This window comes from Martes martes (assembly GCF_963455335.1).
Source record: "Martes martes genome assembly, chromosome: 3".
Lineage (NCBI taxonomy): Eukaryota > Metazoa > Chordata > Mammalia > Carnivora > Mustelidae > Martes > Martes martes.
In genome coordinates, this window is record NC_137890.1 from 82,263,363 (window position 1) to 82,285,195 (window position 21,833).

Consider the following 21,833-nt stretch of genomic DNA (forward strand, 5'->3'; position numbering starts at 1 on the left):
TTGTAAAAATCCAGATTCACTTTTGCTCTGAACAATCATTCATGTGGTGGCCCTATGATAAAAGTAACTTTATTGTCCTCTATCTATAGACTAGGAAACTAACTGAACCAGAGAGACACTGAAAACTTGCTCAAGATCCAACCACTAGTAAGTGACTGAGTCCAAGCTATTAACCACTATGATTCTTTTTTTTTTTTTTAAGATTTTATTTATTTATTTGACAGACAGAGATCACAAGCAGGTAGAGAGGGAGGCAGAGAGAGAGGAGGAAGCAGGCTCCCCACCAAGCAGAGAGCCCGATGCAGGGCTCGATCCCAGGACCCTGGGATCATGACCTGAGCTGAAGGCAGAGGCCTTAACCCACTGAGCCACCCAGGCACCCCAACCACTATGATTCTTAGAAGAAATATTAAATGATGCTGTGTTCACTGCAGTTATTCCTGGCTTCTGTAAGGTGGGGATAACAAACTTACCTCTGTGTGTGGGTTGCTCTGAAAATTAATGATTCAGTCCATGTTTACACCAAGGACCTAGTCAGTGCTAGTTATTTACATTCATTTAATGATTTAGGGCTTCTTTTGCTCAGAGCCATATATTTCTGTAACACTAAACACTGAGACCTAAATCTGGGTGTGAATCTCTAAGAACTATCTTCTCCGAGTCTCCTTTGCATCTACAAAATGGGCTCAGTAGCAATACTTAACTCACAAACATTGTTTTACAGATTAAATGAGATAAAATGTGTCAAGCGCCCAGCCCAGCATTCTCCTTAATGCTCTACCTTGCAAGCCAAGCCTACAGGTTTTTCTATGTTGCTAGATAGTCACAAGGGTGCTATTCTTTTCACTTCCAGCAAAACAACTCTTCAGTCTGGAATGGGCAGCTAAGAATTGCAAAAAGTTCAGCCTCAGACCTAATTATTAAAAAATCTTACCTAAATGGGCCCACTGTACTCCACAGTTACAGTTTCTGGTAGGAAATTGGGCTGAGTGGGTGCTGGCTTAAGGACAGACCCCAGAGACTAATGCTCTAATTGACATTGGTTTCTTCCCCTGAGGAGGGAGATATGATTCTTCCTTCTGCCATACGCCAGCTCTCCTCAAAGATAACTACTGGTTTTCCCCTTCTGGTCTCTGGAGCCAAATGAACTTAGTATTTCTGGCTATGAGATAATTTTATACTCTAAATGACACCTCAACTCTCCTCGTCACTAGCAGCCTTGGGTCCTCCTTCGTGCCTCTTTACACTGAGGTCAGCTCTACTTTTTGTCAAAGAGTTTGGATGCCAGGTAGTGCTGGCTTCCTGTTCCCCATTAAGCTGAAGAATCCCTAAGTTTCTCTGCAATTCCAGGTTTCGGCTAGTTGAACTGACTCTTGTGCAGAGACCTTACAGCACTTGAATAAGTCCAATGCCAGCAAGCACTATTGTGGTCAAGGAAGGCAAGTTTCACCTTCCTTCCACCGACAAAGGGCAAATAACTTGTCTCAGACCCTATATTGAATGCAGGAGCAAAGATCTGAATACGGTCTAACATTTATCATGCATTAAGCTCCTGAACTAAATCTTTATACTCTCTCTTTCACTGAATTCTCACAGTAACTGTATGAGGCATGCGGGCCTTCCTGGCCTCAGTCAGTGGTCCATGTTCATCACAGACACAGGACAGCTTTCTGTGTTAGGGAGGGATGGAAGGGAATCCACCTGAACAAACTAGACACTTAGGAGATCACATTAGGAGAGAGGCTCACAGAGAGGCTCACAGAGTAGGATCAGGGTTTTGGAGCATCAAGTGTAAATTTACTCTTGTCTTACTGTCCACTTGGGGTTGTCTTATTTGAAGATCCATCTTGATGGAGGATGGTTTGTTTTCTGGCTGGGTGGCCCATTTTTCTGTCTAGCTGAAGATCTCATGGAGTGTCTACCTGTCTAGTAGGGGACCTGTCTGGCTGCGGTCCTTCTGGCTGGGGTCTGCATATCTGTCTAGCCAGAGGTCTTTCTGAGGGTCTTACCAAGCTGGCATTCAGTCTGTCGGGAGTTCACTTTTCCAGCTATCTACTTGGGAGATTCATCAGCCCATCTGGCTACAGACTGATCTGTTGGTCTAGGGTCCGTCCAACTGTGAGGCTAGATGGCCAGTCTATGTGAACAGCTCAGAGTTAGCCTGGTTGGGGGTCTTCCTGTCTGACTCTGGTCTATCTGGTTGGGGATCTTTCTAAATAGGGTCTGACTTGTCAGGGGTCCATTCATCTCTCCAGATGGGGGTCCAGCTGTTCATTGGGTTTGGGTTCTGTCTGTCCAGCGTGGGGTCTAGTTGGCCAGTTGGTTTGGGATTCATTTATCTCTGAGCATAGTGCCTCACTGTCTGGCTGGGGTCATCTGTCATGTGTCTGAATAGGGGTTCATCCTCCAATGAGGCCCTGAGAGATTGGGGTCGATCTGGTGAGCAGGGATCTAGCTTGAAGGATCTGCTGATTTGTAAGGCATGCCAAGCTGATAAATGGTCTGGATGGTGGGCGGTCTGTCTGGCTTAGGATGCTTATCTACCTGAGGGTTTGTCTACTTATCTGGCCTGTTGACTGCCTGGGGATCCACCCTGTAGTCTTCTCAGCGGGTGGTGCATCAATTTGTCTGCTAAAATGTGGGTCTTTCAAATTGGTGAGTTGGTGGGGACTATCCACCTGTCTAGAAGTTTACCTATCTGCCTTGTTGGGAGGCTGTCTGTACAATCAAGGTTCTTTCTGTCCGGCTCCGAGTCCATCTGGCTAATTAGAAGTTTGACTAGGTCAGTCTGTCCGCCCACTTGGGGGTGGGTCTGTCTAGCTGAGAGAAGGTACGTGTCTGTTCAGCTGGGGATTTGTTTGTGTCTGTCTGGGAGTCTGTCAACCTAGGGGTCCATCTGGCTGGTGTCTGGCTGGCTGTCTAACTAGGATGGGTCTTTTTGATGGTCTCTCTTGCTAGAGGTGGTCTGTCAGGCTGTTAGTTGATTTATCTCTCTGACTGGCAGTCCATCCATCCAGCTGTGGACTGTCCCTCTGAAGGTCGGTCTAGGTGTATGGCTATCTACTTGTCCTGGTTGGGGGTCCATCTGTCTGTGAACCCATGTGGGGATCTTTTTACTTGTTTGAAATCAGTCTGCTGGGTTGTTATATCTGGCTTGGATCTGTCTGAATGGTGGTTGGGGGTGGGGGAGTGTCTATCAGTGTTTTTCAGGGCCCACCCATTTCTGTGTCCAGCTGGGTGTCTGAGTGAGGAAGGATCAGATATTGAGATGAACTAGTCCATTATGGTGATGGGGCAGTCTCCAGAAGCCCACCTGTCCATCCTCTTCTTCACACCTGGGAGAATCTGCCTAGTCCCCTGGGGTTGGGCCCATTCCTGATGTTTATGCTTGAATCTGTTCACTGCAATCTCACCAGCCATTATCTCCCAACTACCACCCCCAGCCTCAAGCCTTGAATACTATAATCACTGGGGCAAAACCCCTACATTTCCACCCTGAGAAACTTTTATTTTGATCCAGGACCAGCTTTCCCATTCCCAACACTTCACATAGCAAAGAATGGCCGTCAGCAGTCCAGGTGCCCACGTGGGGCAACAGGCAGGCAGGGTCCAGCACTCACACGCGGGTCCACTCAGCAGGGGGGTCCCGGGGCCCCTTAGGCCTTCCAATGCGTAGGTTGAAGCCTGAAAGAAGAACACCATGGGTTTCATGGAGAAGCTGAGGCGCGGAGATGTGTGGAAGGTCATCCTCAAGCCTCCATGCCCTGGTGGTTTACTGCAGCCACATCCACAGGACTCGGAGAGTGTGAGCCCCATGCCACCATCCCTAAACCCCCAAATCCTGGGATTCGAAGCTGCGGATGCCAGCAACCCAGGCTTTGACTTACCTAGCCCACCACTCTGAGCTCCATCCACCACGTCCTCATAGGCGTCAGGCCCAGCAGGGCTTTGGTCAGCAGGAACTGCGGGCAGAAAACCACCCCCAAAGATTGACTCAGGCAGCCCCACGGAGCTCCGGGACGCACCCGGGGCAGAACTGCATCCTCCATGCTCCCGGAGCCTGAGCTGGCAGACTGAGGGCCCCGGCGGTGAGGGCAGCCAGAGGGGGCATAGCGGAAACCGACGCGTCCGCCTGGAGTAGCTAGCGTCGCCAGAGAAACGGACCCAGGCTTCAGCCCAAGACTAGGCCTGGCACACTTCCGGCCGCGACGGGAGTTGGGAAATAGTCCCAGAGGCGTGGCCGGGAAAGCACACACGTCAGCTTAGGCCGACCAGGCCGGCTCAGGGTCGGGGGTCCTTGAGGCCACCAGGGCCTTCCCGACCCCAGCAAGACTGGGTCTGGAGAAGGCGGAGGGTGCCGGTCCTCCCGCCTCGCGCCCCTGCCCGTCCCAACTCACCGCCGCTGGGCAGCACCCCACGCGCGTCCTCCGCGTGCGCTTGCAGCCGCCGGGCGCGCGGCGTCACCTGGCTGTAGAGCGGCCCCTCCTCTGCGCCGCGCCCCCGCGCCCCCGCCCGGGTGCCCGCCGGCGCCCCGCGCTTCTGCACCACCGCATACGTGTCGGCCATGGCGAGGGCCGGGGGCCCGGGCACCGAGATGCTTCTGCGGGTGGGGAGGGCGGGGGAGGAAGTGAAGTGACTGAGCCGAGGGAGGGGGAGGGGAGTGCTCCTAGCTCGCAAACCGCGGGCTTCCTTCCCACCCAAGGCGCTCGCAGGTCAGGTCGGAGAGAGCAGGCGGGCAGGTCTCAGAGGAGAGAGGATGGAGTCTCTGGATGAGGGGAGTTTGGTTCTGTCTCTCGAGCGCCTGGCAAGTTAGGTGGGTGAAGGGAAGGGAACAGCCTGGCAGGAAAATGGGCAGGGTATTGGTGCTAGGTAAGGGGTGGTCATTTCTGTGTACATGTCTGAATAAAAGAATGAGGAAGTGGCATCTAAAGGTGGGAGGGAGGGATAGCCTCAAAATGGAGAGCTAGTTTCGAGGACGATGGGGTGAAATTTGCTGCAAGGGAAGGTTGACTGTCCCCAGCACCTGACACGAGGCCTGACAAGTGGGCGGCATCAAGAAATATTTGCTAAATTAATGACTAGGAAATCAAAGAAAGGGCTAACATAGGGGCTAGCCTTAGAGGCAGAGGCAGTGGGATCCCTGGGTCCAGTGTCATCTTGGGGCAGGTTCCTGGACTCAGTTCAAAGAGCCAGTGAATATTTGGTAAACTGAACAGCAAGGAAGGGCTGGTGTTTCAAGAACAAGGAAAGAGTTAGCCTCTGAGCCTGAGAAACTGGAAAGGGAAGAATGAAGAGATGGAGCTGGGTACCTGAGGACCTGGCCAGGTGGGTGCCGTGTGGTGGGAAGCGTCTGGGAAGTCTGGAAGGAGAGGGCATCATCGTAGACTGGGGCACAATTCTGGGGAAAGACAGGAGGGGAAGAGTATGAGACTTGCAGGAAACTGGCCAGACCCTTGTTTGGGAAGTCCATAGAAGTGACCATGGACTCTTGGGGTAGAGGGGTAAGCTTAAGAAGAACAGTCTGATAAGGTAGCAAGGAGGAAAAAGGTGGATATCATAGTCAGTCCCTGCTCCCAGAAGGAGTACATGGTGGCCAAACACTTCTTCTCTGGGTCCTGGTCTCTGAGGCTTTGATGGTAGATACGAAGAGAGTAGGAAGGGGGCCTTGGTACCTCCCTGAAATTCTGGTAAAGGGGGCTAGTGTTTTGGAGTGCTGAGAAGAACATCTGAGCCACCGTGTGGTATAGGAATCTGTATTGCTCCTGGTAGGGAAGAGGAATCATCAAAAATGGAAGACAAGAGGAGGAGGGATGTATTCTTGGATTGAGACTGAGGCTCTCACCTCTGTCTGCACAGCTGCAGGCCGCTGCTTTCTCATCTCCAGGACCACGTTGAAGAGGCTGAAGTTAGGTGGGATCATCTGGGACAGAGAAGGTACATGAGCAGGACCTGGTGGGCATGGGATCTGCACTACACATAAGCACAAATATGCCCTATTCATACCTGGGTCAAGAGCAACTGTCTCACATAATCCACAGTGCACAGGACACCTGTCCGCCCACAGCCCGCGCTGACAAGCAAGAGTAAGCAAAAGCTTGGTCAGGACCTGCCCACAACCCCTTCAGTATAGGGTGTTTGGGGTTGGGAGTGAGCGTCCTAATGGAGGATCCCCAGCAGCACCTTTTGATTCTCAGAATCCCCACATTACAATAAAAAAAAAAAAAACTTTTTAATTGCTTACATTTGTTGAGCATCAACTCTGTGTTTACTCTCCAGCAGGCAGTCTGCGCTCAATAAATGCTTAATTTCAGTTGATGCAGCATGAGCTAGTGTGGCCTCAGGTTTTTCAAAAGAGGCACTCAAACTGTGACACTGGCTTCGAGGCCTGCACTGACCTCCCTCCCCCACTCCCAGTCATCTTTGTTTCACCAGACCCCCATAAAACCCATTTCTTAAACCTGCAGTGGACACAGAGGGGGCTGGGTCCAGATCCCTGGAGGCGACGGGCTTCCTCCACCATGGTGAGCACATATTCCGGACTACTAGGGACTCCTCTGTCTGGCCAGGACATATATTGCAACTGGTACACAGAACGACATTCCTGAAACACAGGAAAAGAGCGGCAAATGATAAAAAAGCATTTATTGAGCACCTACTGGATGTCAGGCCCAGTTCTAAATAACTTTCATTTAAATCCAACAGATAATAACTGAGGAGATAGGTACTACTGCTAATGCCCATTTTACAATGGGAGAACAGAGAGAGAAAACAGCTCCCCCATATGGGAGCCTCCTCCTCCCCCTGTAAGTACCTTCTGAAAAGTAACCTGGAGGGTCCTGAGCATGATGTCTGCATTCAGCCATCTCTTCCTTGTCTGAGGATATGGGGCAGGTAGGAATAGAAAAGAGAACAAAGACCATAGGTGCCAAAAGACATTTGCAGAAAACAAAGCATTTCTGATTAAAAATCAAAGTCAAACAACATATTTTTAAAAATTCATTCAGCTCAAACAGCCCCCCATGGCTTTCCTGAAGGAAACAATTGATAGAGGGGAGAAAGAACTATGATTAAAAACCCCCAACAAGCGGTGCCTGGGTGGCTCAGTGGGTTAAAGCCTCTGCCTTTAGCTCAGGTCATGATCTCAGGTCCTGAGATCAAGCCCCGCTTTGGGCTCTCTGCTCTGTGGGGAGCCTCCCTCTCTGCCTGCCTCTCTGCCTACTTTTGATCTCCGTCTGTCAGATAAATAAAATCTTTAAAAACCTCAACAAGCTCATTTATAGTGGAAAAAAAAGGATTTCTTTTGTTCTACAGGAGCTTTAATGCACCTATTATGCACCAACTATATTTGACTTGAGAGAGATTTTCTCGAGTTATGAAATGGTAAGGGAAATAGGGATTTTAAGAGCCTAACCAGGCACATTTATATAACAGAGATAACCATGGTCATAGTTAAAATGCAAAAGCAAGTATATATTGAGTTCTGACTATTTGCAGGCTAACACCAGAGAGTTCCCTTCAGTGTGAGAGGACTATGGGAAAACTATTCAGTCTTTCACACCAGCCCAAAAGCTTCCCTGAGAATCTTCTGTGAAACCTCCCACAACATCCAAGACTTCATAAAACACTGTTCCCACCTCTGCCCCAGCTCATCAGGGTGATACAGAAAAGCCCAATCTGCAGTGGTTCCTGGTCTTGAGCCCAGTAGCGCTCACACTTTTTCTGCAAAAGGCAAGGGAGAAAGAGAGTGAAGACAGTAGTCTGCTTTAGAGTTCCAGCTCAATACTTCCACACCTCCACAGGACACCTCAGGCATTGCTGCTGGGAGCACAGATAGCTGTAGCTAATCATGCAGGCCAGCTGGAGCAGCCTTGCCAGATTAAACATGCAGACACAGTGGAGACATGTTTCTGACTATTCAGGAAGAAGACAGGCCAGAATATTCTCATACTGTAAGCAACTGAAAACTGGATAGAACATATGAGCCACTATTTTCAGACATTGAACCACAGACATTGTTCACAATTGCAGGATTGTGAACAAAGGGAAACCCATGGGTCAAATCTTATGACTGTCCCAGCTTATTGCCTAGAAGCAGTCACCAGGCTGCAGGACATGGAGAGTCCAATGATGCCACTGAGCTGAGAAGCCAGAGATCATGGCTCAGGGTGGCCAAAGCAGCTAGAATTTGAAGGGCAGAGTCCTGGAAAGAACAGAGCTATGCAAACAAGAATTAAAAAGTTCAGAAGCCTGCATATGGTCCCCTTGAGTATTATCAGCTGAATAATAATCTGAGCATCATGAAACTCCATGAAGCCAGGGAAAAATAACTTCCCATGAAAGAATAATAACTAAGGACCTATAAGATGAACATTTACTATAATGTTCATAATGGGATAGAAATAATTTACATTCCTCCAGCCAGAGTGGAGAGACCCGATTGACTGTGAGGGTATTCAATAGGGAAGCAAGAAGGACCACGTGTTAGAAGTAGAATGAAATTAGTTCTAGAATAAAGGCTACTCTAGACCTGTCCTACAAAAGCTTTAAAACAAACCTTAAAGTGATCAAACATCCAAAAGTAATTTAACTGCCTTCTTGAAAAAGTCTAACACTCTTTAAAGGAAGACAATAAATCCAACAGTTACCTGCAAAATTTAAAATCTCAAGCATCCAATGAAAGTTTTCTGGCATACAAAGAAACAAGAAAACGTGATCCACAACCAGGAGAAAAGTAAGTGAATAGAAGATCCAATAGGGGTGAAGAAAGAAGTAGACAAAGACCTTTAAGCAGTTTTTAAAAAATATTTTAAAAATACTTGAAGATGAAAGAAAAACATGAACATAATGAAAGTGACACAAACAATAGAAAAAATACCAAAATGAAACTTCTAGAGAGGAAAAATAAGATACATGAAATAAAAAATTCACTGTCTAATTGCAGATTAGACACAGAAGAAAAGATCAGTGAACAAAAAGACCATAGTAATAGCATCTATTTAAAATGAAAAAAAAATTACTAGGAAGAAATGAACAAAGAATCAGTTACCTGCGGAAATACACCAAAAATTAGCAAATATACCAAATATGGAAATATACCAAATACACCAAAAATACCAATATATAAAATATACCAAATACCAAATATACCTAATGTATGTGTATCTGAAGTCCAGAAGAAGGAGAGGAGAGAGGGGAGAAGAGAAACTATATTTGAAAAATAATTCCTGGAAAGTTTTCCAAATTTGATGAAACCACAAACCCACGCATCCAAGAAAGCCAACTATAGGGAGAATAAACATTAAAAAAAGCCACACCAAGGGACACCTGGCTGGCTCAGTTGGTTAAGCATCTGCCTTCAGCTCAGGTCATGATTCCAGCCAGGGTCCTGGAATCGAGTCCCACATCCCCTGCTCAGGGGGGAGACTGCTTCTCCTTCTCCCTCTGCCTGCCACTCTCCCTACTTGTGCTCTCTCCGTCTCTCTCTGACAAATAAATAAAATCTTAAGAAAAAAAAAAACACCCCAAGGCAGATCATGATTAAATTTTCAGAGAGAAGAGAGGAAGAGAGAGAGAAAACTTAAAGGCATCATATATATACAAAGACACATTATATATTAAGGAGCAAAGATAAGAATGACAGAATTTTGTCAGAAACTCTGCAAATCAGAGGTGAAAGTTGTGACATTCTAAAAATGCTGAAATTAAAAAAAAAACTTTCAGACAAACAAAAGCTGAGGAAATATATCACAAACAAGCCCGTACTGTGAGAAATAATCAAGTAAGCTGTTCATACAAAAGGAACTAGATGAAATATGGATCTACACAAAAGAATGAAGAGTAAAGAAAAAGCAAATATGTGGCTAAATGTAAAAGATATTTCTTATTTTTAACATTTAAAAAAGATTGTCTCATGAATTTTATAAAACAAAGAACAATTAATAGCAATCCTTCACAATTTTTTTTTTAAGTTGGAGGCCCATTTCCCAACATATTGTTTGAGGCCAGTATTAATCTGATACCAAAACCAGACATAGATATCACAAGAAAATAACACTACTAACCAATGTTTCATTAATACAGACATATAAAAATCCTCAACAAAACACCAGCAACACCATGACCAAGTTGGATTACTCTCAGAAATGCAAGATTGGTTGTATATACAAAAAAATCAATGTCATATACCATATTAATAGAAAATAAAACAAAAACACATGATCGTCTGAATAGATGCAGAAAAAATTTTTGGACAAAATCCAACAGTTCATGATAAAAAGCAAACTAGAAATGGAAGGAAACTCCTTAGTCTGATTAAAACAACCACAACCACAACAACACATTTACAAAAATACCCTACAACCAATCCTTAGGTTTATGATGAAAGACTGGATGTTTTGCCCTTAAAATCAGGTTGCACTTGCCACTTCTGTTCAACTTTGTACTGAAAAGTCTAGTCAGTGCAATTAGGAAAAAAGAAATGGAAGAAAGGAGAGAGGGAGGAAGGAAGAGAAAAAGAAACATAGGGAAGGCCAGAAGGAAGAAGGAAGAAAGAGTATTGGATTAGAAGAGAAGCAGCAGGGACGCCTGGGTGGCTCACTTGGTTGGGCGTCTGCCTTCAGCTCAGGTCATGATCCCAGGGTCCTCAGATCCAGTCCCATATTGGGCTACTTGCTCAGGATGTAGCCTGCTTCTCCCTCTGCCTGCTTTTCCCCTGGTTGTGCATGTGCTCACTCTTCCCCCCACCCCGGACAAATAAATAAATAAATCTTAAAAAGAAAAGAAGGAGCTGGGGCGCCTGGGTGGCTCAGTGGGTTAAAGCCGCTGCCTTCGGCTCAGGTCATGATCCCGGTGTCCTGGGATCGAGCCCCGCATCGGGCTCTCTGCCCAGCAGGGAGCCTGCTTCCTCCCTTCTCTCTCTGCCTGCCTCTCTGCCTACTTGTGATCTGTCTGTCAAATAAATAAGTGAAATCTTTAAAAAAACAAAAAAAAAGAAAAGAAGGAGCAAAAGTATCTCAATTTGTTGATGATGTCATATTGTATATGGAAAGCCCTAAGTTTTACACATACCCATACCACACATATACTACTAAAGCTAATAAAGGAGTTCAGCAAGATTGCAGAATATAATATCAATACAGAAAAATCAATTGTATTTCTATATAGTGAAAACTATTTGGTTTGCAATAAGGAAACTGAAAATGAAATTAAGAAAATCACTCTATTTACAATAGCATCAAAAAGTATAAACTACTTAGGAATAAATTTTAAAAAGTGCAAGACTTCTAAACAAAACACTATAAAACATTGTTAAGAGAAATTTAAAAAAACCTAAATAAATGGAAAAACATCCATGATCATGGAATGAAAGACAATATGGTTAAGAAGGCAATAGCTTCCAAATTGATAGTTCAATGCATTCCTTATCAAAATCCCAGAGGGCTTTTAGAAGATATTGGCAAGCTAATCTTAACATTAATATGTTAACATTAATGAGTGTGTCATAGATACCCAAGACCACCCTCATGTTTGATGATTCACTAGGGGACTCACAGGACTCAGCATAGAGTTATACGCATGGCTATGATTTATTACAATGAAAAGCTACAGAAAAAAATCAGCAAAGGGAGAAGATGCACAGGGCTAGGTGAGGGAAACAAGGTTCCTGCTTCCACGGGTATTCTTCCAAGCGGCTTCTCCCAGTCGTACACAATGTGCTGAATTCCCCCAGCAATGATTTGTGACATGTGTGAAATGTCCACAGGGAAGCTCATTAGGCAGTCAGTGCCCAGGGAATTCACTGGGGCATTCATGTGGTATGTGGGCACCCTCTAACTAGCATATACCAAAACTTCAGACTCCCAGAAGGAAGGCAGGTGTTCAAATAAACCAAACTGTTTATATAAACAGTTCAAGTGTAGTGAGCTACTTTCATTAGAAATCCAGTTTCGAGGCAAGATCTAACCTAGTAGGAAGCTCTTTTTATAATTTCTAAAAAATTTTTAAAAATTTTTTATTTTTTTATTAACATGTAATGTATTATTAGCCCCAGGGATACAGGTCTGTGAATTGTCAGGTTTACACACTTCATAGCACGTACCTTCCCCAATGTCCATAACCCCACCACCCTCTCCCTACCTGGCAACCCTCAGTTTGTTTTGTGAGATTAAGAGTCTCTTATGGTTTGTCTCCCTCCCGATCCCATTGGAAGATCTTTTTAAAAAATCATAAGCCTGATATATTACCCTTTTCTGCACAGCAAGTGACCCAGAAAAGTTGAAACAATCTTGAAAAAAAAAAAAGAAATTTGGAGGACTCATATTTCCTTATTTCTTTTTTTTTCTCTTTCTTTCTTTCTTTACATTTCTTGATTTCAAAACTTACTATAAAGTTACAATATTAAAAAGTGTATAGTACTGGTACAAAGATAGACCTACCAATCAATGGAATAAAGTTGAGAGCCCAGAAATAAAACCCTTACATTTATAGTCAATTGACTTTCAACAAGGATAACAAGACCATGAAATGGGGAAAAGACTGACAAATAAGTGCTACAAAAAAATAACAAGTGTTAAAAAAAAAAAAAAAAGACAAGTAATGGTGAGAATGTGAATTCAAATCCTCCTACATTGCTGATTGGAAAGTAAAATGATGTAGCTGTGGAGAACAGTTTGACAGTTCCTCAAAATATTAAGAATGGAGTTATCATATGATGTACCAATTCCACTTCTAGGTATGTACCTGAGAGAACTGAAAACATGCTTTTATGCAAAAACTTGCATTTTCATAAGCATTATTATTCAAAAGCAGCATTATTCATAATAGCCAAAAAGTGAAAGCAACTCACATTCTATAAACTGATAAATGAATAAATAAAATGCAGTAGATCCTTTCAGTGGAATACTGTTAAACAATAAAAAGGAGTCAAGTACTGACACATGCTGTAATATGCATGAAATTTTAAAAAACATGCTCAGTGAAAGGACCCAGTCACAAAGACAACATATCATATGATTCAGTTTACATGAAAAGTCCAGAGTGGTCAAACCTATAGGGACCAATAATAGAGTAGGGGTTACCCTGGATGAAGAAATGGGGAGTGACTGCCAATGGATACAGTATTTCTTTGTGGAGTAATGAAAATGTTCTAAAACTTATTGCAGCAATGGTCACATAACTCAGGAATATACTAAAAACAACTGAGTTGCACACCTAAAATGGATAAATTACACTTTTTTTTTAAAGATTGTATTTATTTATTTGACAGAGAGAGATTACAAGTAGGCAGAGCGGCAGGCAAACAAGAGAGAGAAGGGGAAAGCAGGCTCCCCATTGAGCAGAGAGCCCCATGTGGGGCTTGATCCCAGGACCCTGAGATCAGGACCTGAGCTGAAGGCAGAGACTTAACCCACTGAGCCACCCAGGTGCCCCTAAATTACATCTTGATAAAGCTGTTTAGTCCCAATAGTTTATTATTGCTTTTGTTTCCTTTGCCTCAGGAGACATATTGAGAAGCATACTGCTATGACCAATGCAAGACAAATTACTGCCTATATTCTCTTCTAGGATTTTTATGCTTTTGGGTCTCACATTTAGGTCTTTAATCCATTATGAGTTTATTTTTGTGTGTGGTGTAAGAAAGTGGTCCAGTTTCCTTTCTCTCTCTCTCTCTCTCTCTTTTTTTTTTTTTTTTTTGCACATTGATATCCACTTTTCCCAGCACTATTTATTGAAGAGGTTCTTTTTTCCATGGCATATTTTTGCCTCTTTTGCTGAAGATTAATAGATTAATTGACCATATAATCATGGGTTTATTTTTTCGGGCTTTCTATCCAATTCCATTGATCTACGTGTCTATTTTTGTGCCAGTATCATACTATTTGGATTACTACAGCTTTGTAGTATAACTTAAAATCTGGAATTGTGATATCTCCAACTTTATATTTCTTTTTCAAGATTGCTTTGGCTATTCGGGGTCTTTTCTGGTTCCATCCAAATTTCAGGATTGTTCTAGTTCTGTGAAAAGTGCTGTTGCTATTTTGATAGGGATTGCATTAAATCTGTAGATTGCTTTGAATGGAATGGATATTTTAACAATATTTCTTCTTCCAATCCATGAGCATGGAATATATTTTCATTTATTTGTGTCATCTTCAATTTTTTTCATCAGTGTTTTATAGTTTTCAGTGTATAGGTTTTTCACTTCCTTAGTTATGTTTATTTCTAGGTATTTTACTATTTTTGGTACAATTGTAAATTGGATTGTTTTCTTTCTTTTCTTTCTTTCTTTTTTTTTTTTTTAAAGATTTTATCCATTCATTTGACAGACAGAGATCACAAGTAGGCAGAGAGGCAGGCAGAGAGAGAGGAGAAAGCAGGCTCCCTGCTGAGCAGAGAGCCCAATGCGGGGCTCGATCCCAGGACCCTGGGATCATGACCTGAGCCAAAGGCAGAGGCCTTAACGCTCTGAGCCACCCAGGTGCCCCTGGATTGTTTTCTTAATTTCTCTTTCTGCTGGTTCATTATTAGTGTATAGAAATGCAACAGATTTCTGTACACTGATTTTGTATACTGTGACCTTACTCCATTTATTGGCTTTAGTAATTTTTTGGTGTAGTCTTTAGGGCTTTCTATATATATAGTATCATGTCATCCACAAAAAGTTAAAGTTTTACTTCTTGCTTATCAATTTGGATGGTATTTCCTTTTCTTATCTGAGTGCTGTGGCAAAATAAATACCACTGGATGGTATTTCCTTTTCTTATCTGATTGCTGTGGCAAAATAAAAAGCTTTTGCATACAAAGGAAACAAACAATAAAACTAAAAAAAAAATGACCTATTGAATGGGAGAAGATGTCTGCAAATGACATTAACTGATAAAGGGTTAGTATACAAAATATATAAAAAACTGATTCAACTCAACAGCCAAACAGGAAATAATCCAATTAAAAAATGGACAAAAGACATGAACAGACATTTCTTCAAAGAAGATATCCAAATGGCCAACAGATATATGAAAGGATGCTCACTCGACATCACTCATCATCAGGGAAATGCAAATCAAAACACAATGAGATATCACCTCACACCTGTCAGAATCGCTAAAATAAAAAATATAAGAAACATCAAGTGTTGGCAAGGATGTGGAGATAAAAGAACCATTGTGCACTGTTGGGAATGCAAACTGGTACAGTCACTCTGGAAAACAGTATGGTGGTTCCTCTGGTGGAACCACCCTGTGGTATAGGGAACTACCCTATGATCCAGTAATTGCACTACTTGGTATTTATCCAAAGAATACTCAAACACTAATTCAAAAGGATATATGTGGGGCACCTGGGTGGCTCAGTGGGTTAAAGCCTCTGCCTTCGGCTCAGGTCATGATCCCAGGGTCCTGGGATCGAGCCCCGCATCGGGCTCTCTGCTCAGCAGGGAGCCTGCCTCCCCCTCTCTCTCTCTGCCTGCCTCTCTGCCTACTTGTGATCTCTATCTGTCAGATAAATAAATAAAATCTTAAAAAAAAAAGGATATATGCACCCCTGTGTTCATTGCTGCATTATTTACAGTAACCAAATTATGGAAGAAGCCCAAGTGTCCATCAATAGATGAATGGATAAAGAAGATGTGACATATATATATATATATATATATATATATATATATATATATGGAATATACAATGAAATTTTGCCATTTGCAACAATATGGGTGGATCTAGAGGGTATAATACTAAGTGAAAAGAATCAGTTGGGGAAAGACAAATACCATATGATTCCACTCATATGTGGAACTTAAGAAACAAAACAAATAAATGAGGGGAAAAAAGAAGAGAGAAACAAAAAAACAGACTTAACTATAGAGAATAAACAGGTGGTTACCAGAGGGAAGGTAGGGGTGGGAAATGGGTGAAATAGGTGAAGGGGATTAAGAGTACACTTATCCTAAAGAGGCAAAGGATCTGTACTGAAGGAACTACAGAACACTTATGAAAGAAATTGAAGAAGACACAAAAACATGGAAGACCATTCTATGCTCATGGATCGGAAGAATAAACATTGTTAAAATGTCTGTACTGCCTAGAACAATCTATACTTTTGATGCCATCCCAATCAAAATTCCACCAGCATTTTTCTTTTTTTTTTTTAAAGATTTTATTTATTTATTTGACAGACAAAGATCACAAGTAGGCAGAGAGGCAGGCAGAGAGAGAGAGGGGGAAGCAGGCTCCCTGCTGAGCAGAGAGCCCGATGTGGGGCTCGATCCCAGGACCCTGGGATCATGACCTGAGCTGAAGGCAGAGGCTTTAACCCACTGAGCCACCCAGGCGCCCCCACCAGCATTTTTCAAAGAGCTGGAACAAACAATCATAAAATTTGTATGGAACCAGAAGAGACCCCGCATTGCTAAGGAAATGTTGTAAAAGAAAAAACTGGGGGTATCGTGTTGCCTGATTTCAAGCTTTACTACAAAGCTGTGATCACCAAGACAGCATGGTACTGGCACAAAAACAGATACATAGACCAGTGGAATAGAGTAGTGAGCCCAAATATGGGCCCGCAACTCTATGGTCAAATAATCTTTGACAAAGCAGGAAAAAATATACAGTGGAAAAAAGATAGTCTCTTTAATAAATGGTGCTGGGAAAATTGGACAGCTACATGTAGAAGAATGAAACTCGACCATTCTCTTACACCGTACACAAAGATAAACTCAAAATGGATAAAAGACCTCAACGTGAGGCAGGAATCTATCAAAATCCTAGAGGAGAACATAAGCAGTAATCTCTTTGACATTGGCCTCAGCAACTTCTTTCAAGATATGTCTCCAAAGACAAAGGAAACAAAAGTAAAAATGAACTTTTGGGACCTCATCAAGATCAAAAGCTTCTGCATAGCAAAGGAAACTGTCAACAAAACAAAGAGGCAACCCACGGAATGGGAGAAGATATTCGCAAATGACACTAAAGACAAAGGGCTGATATCCAAGATCTATAAAGAACTCCTCAAACTCAACACACACAAAACAAATAATCATGTCAACAAATGGGCAGAAGACATGAACAGACACTTCTCCAATGAAGACATACAAATGGCTAACAGACACATGAAAAAATGTTCATCATCATTAGCCATCAGGGAGATTCAAATCAAAACTACATTGAGATACCACCTTACACCAGTTAGAATGGCCAAAATTAGCAAGACAGGAAACAACGTGTGTTGGAGAGGATGTGGAGAAAGGGGAACCCTCTTACACTGCTGGTGGGAATGCAAACTGGTGCAGCCACTTTGGAGAACAGTGTGGAGATTCCTCAGGAAATTAAAAATAGAGCTTTCCTACAACCCTGCAATTGCACTACTGGGTATTTACCCCAAAGATATAGATGTAGTGAAAAGAAGGGCCATCTGTACCCCAAAGTTCATAGCAGCAATGGCCACAGTCACCAAACTGTGGGAAGAATCAAGATGCCCTTCAATGGACTAATGGATAAAGAAGATATGGTCCATATATAAAATGGAGTATTATGCCTCCATCAGAAAGGATGAATACCCAATTTTTATATCAACATGGAAAGGACTGGAAGAGATTATGCTGAGTGAAATAAGTCAAGCATAGAGAGTCAATTATCATATGGTTTCACTTACTTGTGGAGCATAAGGAATAACACGGAGGACACTGGGAGATGGAGCGGAGAAGTGAGTTGGGGGAAATGGGAGGTGGAGACAAACCACGAGGGACTGTGGACTCTGAGAAACAAACTGAGGCTTTTGGAGGGAAGGGGGCTGGGGCGCTGGGTGAGCCTCATGGTGGGTATTATGGAAGGCATGTATTACAGGGAGTACTGGATGTGGTGCATAAACAATGAATGCTGGAACACTGAATAGAAATAAAATAAAATGAAAAAAAAGTATATTTATCATGATGGTCATAGAGTAATATTTAGAATTGCTGAATTACTATATTATACACTTAAACTAATATGACACTATGTTAACTATACTGGAATTAAAATAAAAAGTTAAAAAAATAAGAAAAAGACAATCTAAAGTAAAAATAATAGTGCATTGTGGAATATATTTCATATTTAGAATTAAAACCTATGGCAACAGTAATATAAAGCGGGGAATGGGAAATTTGAAATATGCTAGTATAAAGTTCTTATATTTTAAATGAAATGGCATAATATTACTTGAGTGTATACTGTGATAAGTTAAAGATATAACCGGTAAACTCTAAAGCCACACTATGCACATAATACACAGCGGTATAACTAATAAGTATATAATGACTCTGAAATGGATTCATAAAAATTCTCAATCTAGGGGCACCTGGGTGGCTCAGTCAGTTAAGCGTCTACCTTTGGCTCAGGTCATAGTCTTGGGGTCCTGGGATTGAGACCCACGTCAGGCCCCAGCTCAGTGGGGAATCTTTTTCTCCCTCTCTTCCCGACTCGTGCTCGCTCTCTTTTTCTCTCTCTCAAATAAATAAATAAAAAATAAAAAATTCTCAATCTGAAAGAAGACAGAAAAGAATAAAGGCACAAAGAACCGATGGAACAAATAGAAAACAAAGATGGTAGATTTAGACTCAACGTTATTGATAATTATATTAACAACTAAATACTCCAATTAAAGGCAGAGATTGTCAGACTAAATAAAAAAGTAAGTCCTTACAATATGCCACCTACAAGACACTTTAAAAAAACAGAGATCAGAGTTGTACCAGGGACAGATCAGTATAAGCCTTATGGTCTATGGTGCAGACTTGGGTTGGGAAGACCAACAGTAAAGGGGTTGTGAACACTGCAGGGATGAGCACCATGAATAAAAGGAAAAAGATCAACAAAAAATTAAAGAGAGCAATAGTGGAGTCACTCCAAGAATTGGGCCTTTCAGACCTGGGATTAGGGAGGTGCTAGCAAGATTTCTCCTGCCTCCTTCCTGCACAAGGAAATGTATTTTAGAGGGCTGAGGACACCTACCAGCCCATTCTCCATTTCTGGACATGCCATCAGGATTACCTAGACAAGAAGGACAGGGGGAGAGGGGAGTGATTTGGGTTAGGGAACTGGAGAAACAAGGCCAAGAGAGGACTCAGAATGTTAGCCCCACCTCACCCTCCCCTAAGGCTGACCTTGACCCCAAACTCCCAGACCAGGCGCCAGAAGTCTAGCAAGGTGTGAGGCAGGGGTCCTTGTGTGGCGATGTAGGCCTGGCTTCCATCTGTGCCCTGGTAAAGGCTAAGTTCACCACTGGGATCTTGCTGTCACCCCCACCATGTCCACCCCTTCCCTGACTCCCAGCCTGACCCGGATGAAGTTGCCATTGATGTAGTCGCCATGTCCCTCCTCCTGGAGCAGGGAGAGGATCACTCGTGTCTGATCATCTGCCAGAGGGAGAGGTGAGAAAAGTGTTTTGGCTCTGAGAGACTCCTGGATGAAAGCCAGCAGGGATACTGCACACCCAGCAGGGATCCCACCTGCGTGCACTTGTGAACTGCTCAGGAGAAATGCAGCCACTTGCAAGGATCTGAGAGGGAGTACACTGGGAGCATAGTGGGGTGGCTTGGACTGCCATGGGGTGGAGATGTGTGCAGAGCCCCACCGACTCCCTCAGGAAGCCCCCAACTTACATGGCAGCACATCTTTGTAGCGGTTTTTCCTCACATTCCCTGGCAGACGGCCAGCCTCAGTGGAATACACAGGGTCGGTCTTCCATGCGGCTGAGTGGGCCTGGATGTCCTGGTGGAAGGCACCATTAGCCAATCCCGGGAGGGGAAGGAGAGAAGATAGGAGCCAAGTCAGAGTTCTGGGGCACAGAGGCACTTGTAGGGAGTGCGCAAGTGCGTGCCTCTCACATGGTTTGTGAGAGGTGAATGCAGACTCTTAGATAGCATGGTGCCTGGGTGGGTAATTGTAGTGAGACAGTAGTAATAGCAACTCAGAGCACCTTCTCTGTCCCAGGCTCTGTGCTAACGACATTGAATCACTACAAGGTCTCCATTGTGATGTTCCCATCGTGTAGGTAAGAAAGCTGAGGCACGACATGGTTGAGTGACTTGCAGAAAGTCCCAACCAGGAAGTAGAACAGTGAGGGTTGCACTTAAACCTCTCAGCATCTACCACCCAAACGCAATCTGTGTTACACTGTATTATAAACAATAATTGTAATGTAATATGTATTTAATATAACACACGAAATATTATATATATGACACTATAAAATGTATATAAATTATAATGTATAACATTACTTGTGTAACAAAATATCACTGATACTTTGTGACTGTTAGATTATTATAATTCGTGAAGTGTATTACCATCATCAGCTATTCAAAATCAGACGATAATAAGTAACACCTACCAATGCCTACGATGCTGCATTAGCATTCCTTACACATGGCTTGTATTACGGCACTGTAATGTTTAGAATCCTTATAACTAGTTACAAAGGGACCTACAAAGTGAGCGCTCAAGATCTGCTAGGCGCTTTTTTTTTTACCCACACCTGTTCCTCATGCCAGTTCAGTCATTAACCGTAGCGTTTTACCCAAGGAGAAACTGACACCAGAGGACCCTGGTAAAGTACCCTAGGTCACAGCTCCTATTAGAGTCCGGCATCCACACCACCATCCCCTCTTCTCCCCACCCGCAGTAGGGCTTCTTGGGGCCTCTTCTCCTGGCCCCTTCTTCTACATGAGCATAGAGGCCAGGGCTGACCGGTGTCCATCGCAAGTGCGCGCCTGTCTTCCCTTGGGGAGCCGGCTTCTCCAGCTCCACCCAGCAGTGGGACCGTTCTGGGAGCTGGATGAGAGGGCACAGGGACCCGAGGGCGTGGGCGGCACCGCCCAACCCGGCCGTGGACTTCGCCCTCCGGGGCTCTGTGGGCAGAGGATGGGGATAGGGAAGAGAGCGACAGAGAGGTGCTGGGAAGAGAAAAATAGACCTTGAGGCGAGGAGACACCCTTGGACGCTGAGAAAAAGTGGCGGAGGGCAAAGCGAGGCAGGGAGCACAGTACAGATATCCGGACAGTCCGGGACCAGGAGTCAGAGCGCGCGGTTTGGTCGTCCACTCTCGCCCACTCACGCTGAACTCGCCGGCCAGGACCGCCCTCTCCCGGCCGCCTCGCGCCTCCAACTGCTCCAAGAAGCTCTGCACAGCGTCCAAGCTGCGGTTCATGACGCGGTAGGCTGGCGAGCTCCACTTAAGCAGCTGCGCTCCGCGCGAGTAGCTAGTAGCAAGAAAACTGGGGGCGGAGGCGGCCTGAGGAGGCCCCGCCTCCGATCTTGCGACCCAATGGAAGCGCGCAGCAGGCGGCGGGTCTCGCCCCTCGGCCAATAACATTCGGAGCTCGCCCTGGTACCGCCCACAGGCTCTCTGACCCAGGCAGCTGCGGGAGACGTAGGTCCTCTTCCTCTGGGTCTGAGGAGTCCAGAGCTGGTGCTTCCCTTTTTATGGGCCTCGGGCATGTTGGCTGGAGTCCACAGAATCCCCTGGACGTTGTCTCCTGCTTGGTCCCGGGACCCGCGCCCGGGGCCAACCTTCATCCAAGGGCCCGCGTTGGGTAGATGCCCTTGCATTCTCGACCTGGCCTCCCAGGTCGTCTCCCTGAGAGAGACTGGGCTCTGATGGTCGCCGAGATGGAGCTGCAACTCCTGCCTCGAGGACCCTGGGTTGGGGGCATCCTTCACTGTGCGCTACGGCGGCGGGGCCCGAGGGAGGTCACGGGAGGTTGCCGAGGTTGCATTGGGGCGGTATGTGTGTCGGGGGGAATGACACCCGGGCACCCCCGCTGTGAGAAAGACCGCATGGAAGCGGATGTTTCTGTGTCTCTG

The 21,833-nt window shown here is 44.4% G+C and overlaps 1 protein-coding gene across 1 annotated transcript; it reads right to left on the reverse strand.

Annotated features, from left to right (window-relative positions):
* Positions 1-3,487: 3,487 nt before the first annotated feature.
* Positions 3,488-21,177, reverse strand: PTPN18 (protein tyrosine phosphatase non-receptor type 18; the record flags this gene model as incomplete). Its single annotated transcript, XM_080799254.1, has 15 exons — positions 3,488-3,684; positions 3,888-3,962; positions 4,398-4,600; positions 5,310-5,398; positions 5,673-5,762; positions 5,843-5,920; positions 6,004-6,070; positions 6,459-6,601; positions 6,812-6,874; positions 7,651-7,719; positions 18,981-19,019; positions 19,133-19,228; positions 19,308-19,384; positions 19,631-19,739; positions 21,085-21,177. 15 exons carry the CDS (start codon positions 21,175-21,177, stop codon positions 3,617-3,619), a joined length of 1,359 nt encoding a protein of 452 aa, XP_080655380.1. The 3' UTR covers positions 3,488-3,616.
* Positions 21,178-21,833: the final 656 nt, after the last annotated feature.